This window comes from Erithacus rubecula (assembly GCF_903797595.1).
Source record: "Erithacus rubecula genome assembly, chromosome: 21".
Lineage (NCBI taxonomy): Eukaryota > Metazoa > Chordata > Aves > Passeriformes > Muscicapidae > Erithacus > Erithacus rubecula.
This window is the reverse complement of record NC_136673.1, coordinates 5,832,118-5,837,637: the sequence shown is the minus strand read 5'-3', so window position 1 is coordinate 5,837,637 and position 5,520 is coordinate 5,832,118. Positions and strand designations below refer to the sequence as shown.

The following is a 5,520-nucleotide window of genomic DNA, read 5'->3' as shown; positions in this document are numbered from 1 at the left end:
GGGGACCCTGTCCTGTGGGTGTCCTTTAAAGGAACCCCCCAGGGAAGCAGAGCATGGGAAGGGCTGGTGGGGGGAACACCATGCTGAACCTGACCCCAGACCCCATGGGGTCCAGTCCCTTCTGAGGAGGGCTGTGTGGTGTCACAGGATCACAGAATGGTTCAGGTTGGAAGGGAACACAGTGGGCCACCTGGTCCAACCTCCCTGTGGACTCCACACCCTCTCTGGACAATCTGTTCCAGTGCATGGTCACTGCACAGTAAAGAAGTTTTTGTTTGTGTTCAGGTGGAACTTCCTGCATCAGTTTCTACCTATTGCTCTTGTCCGCAGCACCACTGAGCAGAGCCTGGTTCACCTTCTTGGCACCACCCCATAGGCATATATCTATATATAAAATATAAAGCTGAGCAGAGATGCAGGATCACCTCCCTGATCAGCTGACAATACTCTTCCCAATCCACCCCAGGATCCCACTGGTCTTATTGGCCCTTAGGACACACTTCTGGCTCACAGTTTGTGGTCCTCCAGGATCCCCAGTCCTTTGCCCCAGCTGCTTTCCGTGTCAGTCTCCAACTGGTACCGGTGTTCAGGGTTGTTCCTCCCCGAGTGCAGGACCCAGCATTTGCCCGTGTTTAATTTCAGAAGGTTGTTCTCTGCGAGAGGGTCCCGGGTCCCCAGGGCTCGAGGGCACAGGGTGGCACAGGGACCCTGCCCAGGGGGGAGGCGGGGCGATACGGACCATGCCACACCCCCTTGCTACATGGCCCCGCCTCTTCCTTATCCGCGCGGGGCACGCTGGGAGTTGTAGTACGGGCGGTGCGGAAGCCGCGGCCGCCATGGCCCCCGGAGCGGCCGCGCTCCCGGTCCCGGTCCGAGTCCTGCTGGTGCTGCTGGCGGCCGCCTCCCGCCCCGCCGTTGCCTGGGACCTGTGGACACTGCGCTGCGGCTTCTCGGCGGACTGCGAGTGCGGCTTCGGGCCCGATCTGCGCGGTCAGCGGGAGCGGCCGGCGGGAAGGGGGTCTGAGGGCAGGGGGTCTGAGGGCAGAGGGGGCCCGGGGGCGGGGGGCGCGCAGCCGCCGAGAGCGGGAGGCAGCGGGCGAGGGGACCCGGGAGGCAGCGCGTCTCCAGGAGAGCCTGTTAGGGCGCGTCCCTGGGAGCGGGGTCTCGGCTGTGGGGCAGTCGGGGCTGACCTGGCCCAGCGGGGCGGCCCCAGGGATGGGACGAGCGAAGTCAGCCCGCGTTCTCCAAGTCCTGGTTTCGCTTCGTTTCAGGTCTGGAGTTTGACTTGGCCACGAATTTGGTGGGGCAGCCCCTGGTGAGGCAGCAGGTGATGAAAGGGGTGAGGGAGTTCCTGGAGAACCCGAATCCAGTGAAACCCCTCGTGATGTCCTTCCACGGCTCGACAGGAACAGGCAAAACCTACGTGAGCTCCATGCTCATCCGCTATCTCTTCCAGAGGGGGCTGCAGAGCCCCTACGTTCACCACTTCTCCCCCATAGTGCACTTCCCGCACGCTGAGCACATAGAGCAGTACAAGGTAAGGGACAGTGTCAGTGCCTCTGCAGTGCCACTTGACTGGGGGGTTTCGGCTATATCTGTCTTGATCCTCAGTACAATATGCATTCAAGCTGTTTCCCGAAGTGCAGTAGGAATAAAAGCTCTTTGTTTTACCCTCTCAGACAAACACAGCTGAGTGAGTGGCTCCATACACTGGCTGAAGGATCCACTAGTAACCGCTATATACTCAGTTATTACTTTCATCCTCTCCACAGCAGTCCTTGCCCTGATCATGTTCTCATTCTTAAATATTTACACAGCTTTTTGACCACATAAACAAAAGTGCTTGGCTTAGATAAAAGGCACTAAAATTTTCCCATTGCTTTCCAAACAGCCTGATGGCCGTAAAAACCTGCATATCACTAGACTTGTAATCCCCTTCTCACAGAGCACACAGCTTCCTAACAGCAGCTCCAGACTCTCCATGGTGCCATTCTGTCTCTTAGACCTGAGAAAAGAGACAAATCAAAATGCCAGATTCTCAGCAGAGTGGGGATTCAGCACACCTGGACCTTTATTTTCTGGGTGTTTGGAGAAGTTATTTGTTATATTGTGTCCTTAGAGGAAATGCTTTTGGAAAAGTAAATCCCTTCCTGGCTGAATTGCTTCAGTTAGGAGTTACACATGCCCCCAGGCAATGTGAGTGGTTTTGTGTGGGCTGGGAAGTACCTTCAGCCATGATAAAAAGCTGTTCTGGGTCAGTGCAGGCACATGTTTCTGCATCAGAACAGGAGCTGGCAGGAGGCTGGGAACTGTGTAGATAGAACAGCAAAGGAGAAGAATGTGGGGAGCTGTAGGAGTCTGAATCTCCAGCTTTAGTGTGCTGCCTCCTCCTTTCAATCTGTAATAAAAGACCTACAATGGGCTAAAAAAGCTGGTAAACAGCCACTGTGTGAAAGCCAGAAGAAAGGGGCCTCCCCAGCACTGGGTCTTTGAGCTCCAAGTGTGTGGTGCTGTGCAGGAACACGCTGCTCCCAGCACCTTTGGCTCTGCTTAAGCTCCTGCCTCAGCCTTCACTCTGTGGTGCTGAGCTTTCCTCGCCATCTCGCTGCCTTACAGCTCGGTGGGTGTTTTTGTAGGAAAGCCTGAAGCGCTGGATCCAAGGGAACTTGACAACCTGTGGACGATCAGCATTTCTCTTTGATGAGATGGACAAGATGCACCCGGGCCTGATTGATGTGATCATCCCATTCCTGGGACCCTCATGGGTTGTGTATGGGACCAACTACCGCAAAGCCATCTTCATCTTCATCAGGTGAGAGGCTTCTCCGTGAGGCCTTCCAGCTCACTGCTGCTCATTTGGGCAGAGGCTGCACCTACTTCAGGGCACACACTTGTTTTGCCTTTCCTTCTCCAAGCCTTGAGCCTCTCTCTACAAATGCCAAGAGATGCTGTCTCACTGTGAACAGACAGATCTGGAGAGTGTGAAAAAGCCTCCTCTGCATGTTATTTGGCTGCCTCTACAGGAGTTATTTTGGGCCAGGCAGCTGGGAGCTGCTGGCTTGCACTCTGCAGGCTGGTGGGTGTCAGGTGCCACCTGAGACACAATTTTCCTGGGTACACACTGGATAAGCCTCTCATTCTTGTGCAGCAATGCAGGAGGGGAGCAGATCAACAACGTGACTTTGGCTCTGTGGCATGCCCGCAAGGACCGGGAGGAAATCAGCTTGCAGGACCTGGAGCCAGCCATCTCCAAGGCCGTGTTTGAAAACCCTCAGAGTGAGTCCGTGGAGCTGAGCTCCTCCTGTAGCCTCACAACCCAGCACAGGCAGCCAGGCCTGTTCTAGGAAGCCACACACACACCACCTTCCACCTCCCAAGCAGCCAGAAAGGGGCAAGGAGGTTTTGAGGGATTGGAACTGCCATCCCCTTGAGGTTTTCTGGAGAAGGGAACCAGCTTCCAAGCCAGCAGACCTGTTGCCCTATTTAGGAAAGTTCTTTGGAGACAAGGTGTATTTGCAGCTGGGGGCTGGCAGGCAGCACAGCACACTTGCCAGAACAGCACTGAGCTATATCAATCCCCACTGCCTGCCCTGATCTTGCTTTGCCCTTAGCACAGCGAGCAGAGCTCCATTCCTGGAGAACAAGTCTGTTTTTGGGGGGAGGTGACAACTGATGGGTTCAACCCTCTCCTTGTACAAAACCAGCAAGATCTCTCTTCAGCAGACTATTTTAGCTTCACATAAAACAGCTCTTTGAATTGCAGAGACTGCAGAGACTCTCTGAAGGTAAAACCTTCTCTTCCTTTCCTTGTGCAGGTGGCTTCTGGAAATCTGGGATCATTAATGAACATCTCATTGATTTTGTTGTGCCTTTCCTCCCACTGAAGCACTACCATGTCAAGCAGTGTGTCATCAGCGAGCTTGTCCAGCAAGGTCTCGAGGTACGCCCGGCTGTCGTCCAGGAAGTGGCTGACAGCATCCCCTACTTCCCAGAAGAAGAGAAGTTATTCTCCTCAACAGGCTGCAAAACAGTGGCCTCTCGCATCAATTTTTTCTTCTAGTCACTGGCAAGGGCCTCTCTCAGATCCATGTGGAGCTAGAAAGGACCCAGGGCTGGTGGTTTGAGCAGTGGGAATGGTGTGTCACTCTTCACAGCACAAGTGCTCTCCTGCTGAACTCTCTCCAGCCTCAAGGAGTCCACTGCAGGATGCAGCTGCAGGGCAAGGTGCAAATTATGTGATTTAAAGCACTTTACTGATTCACTCTTGGCCAAGTAAGGGTGGATCCACCACCTGAGATATCTGTGATGACATGGGGAAGATGCTGAGAGGGTCTGCAGTGTCAGGGAGGTTCTCACCCTCTCAGCAGCACCCACCTGCAGCTCTCCCCACTTCTGGCAGCTGTTGATACCCAATACCTTAAGATTCTGAGCCCACAGAAGAATATTTCTTCCTTACAGCATTTTAACAGTTTTTTAAAAAACCTTTTCAAGCATAGCTGTGCCTCAGCTCCTTGGCACAACTTGAATACTTGTGCTGACTCCTGTAAACACCTCTACATGACAACAAAGTGGTTTTTTTTAAGGAAGTTTTTATGCCACCCACATTCCAGGTTAATTTTGCTGTGAATAGGTGCTGGTAGGGACCAGCTTCAGCACCAAGTGAGGGGGGTAATGTGGGAGAGGTCAACATCTGATCTGCCATGAACCAGGCTCCCCTACCACCCCTTCATCCATCTTTCCCCTAAGGACCAAAGGATTTCCCTGTAGCAAACCAGGACATTAACAACAAAAGACTTCTTGCTTGTTTCACCAGCCATGAAGAATCTCATCCTACCTCCAGGGGAGCCCACAGTGCTGCTAACGGTTTTGAAAATTCCTTTTATTCAGTGATAGTTTCTACAGCAGACCTGGTGCTATGAGCTGTGCAGCTTCTTGTACATCCTTCTGCTGGTCAGACCTTGTAGGCTTTAGCTGGGCCAGCACCCATTCAGCTTCTGGGGAGTGTCACAGTGGGGCACCTGGGGACAACTTAGAGAAGATTAGTGCTCCAGGCTACCAAGCATGGGATGCACAGCCTGGCTTTTGCCCAGATTTTAATATCCTCTGTCTTGTTAGGGAGCAAGAGGTCAGAGAAACCAGTCTTTTACTCACTATTAACAACTTGCATCAGGGGATGGGGACATTTTGCAAAGCTTCCAAAGCTTGGCTTGTTCCCTGTATGAAAATGAGCTGCCAGTGGACCATTCCAGTTCCAGGCCGTGAACTTTGGGGATTTTAGACACCACCCAAAGGCTTCCCAAGAGCTGGCCCAAAGACAGAGGCAAAAATACTGCCTCTTCCACAAATATGACACATTTCTAATTTAAAATAAATCTTTTAAGAACTAAACAGTTGAGGTCTTTACATGGATTCCTGACTGCAGATAATGTGGAAGGACTTGGAAGATGAGCAATTTCACAGTGATGTGGTGTCACAGTGCCCTGGGAGAAAGCTCTGCCCTGGGTGAGGATCCACGCCAGG

General features: G+C 52.9%; 1 protein-coding gene across 2 annotated transcripts; it reads left to right on the top strand.

Annotated features, from left to right (window-relative positions):
* The first annotated feature begins 807 nt into the window (after window positions 1-807).
* TOR2A (torsin family 2 member A) lies at window positions 808-5,388 on the top strand. Of its 2 annotated transcripts, none has more exons than XM_079323927.1 (5): window positions 808-990; window positions 1,272-1,537; window positions 2,637-2,812; window positions 3,149-3,276; window positions 3,816-5,388. In XM_079323927.1, the coding sequence occupies exons 1-5, from the start codon at window positions 837-839 to the stop codon at window positions 4,058-4,060; spliced, it is 969 nt and encodes a 322-aa protein (XP_079180053.1). In that variant the 5' UTR covers window positions 808-836; the 3' UTR covers window positions 4,061-5,388. The 2 variants fall into 2 exon arrangements, with proteins under 2 accessions (XP_079180053.1, XP_079180054.1); XM_079323928.1 differs by having other exon boundaries at window positions 813-964; window positions 3,816-4,261.
* Window positions 5,389-5,520: the final 132 nt, after the last annotated feature.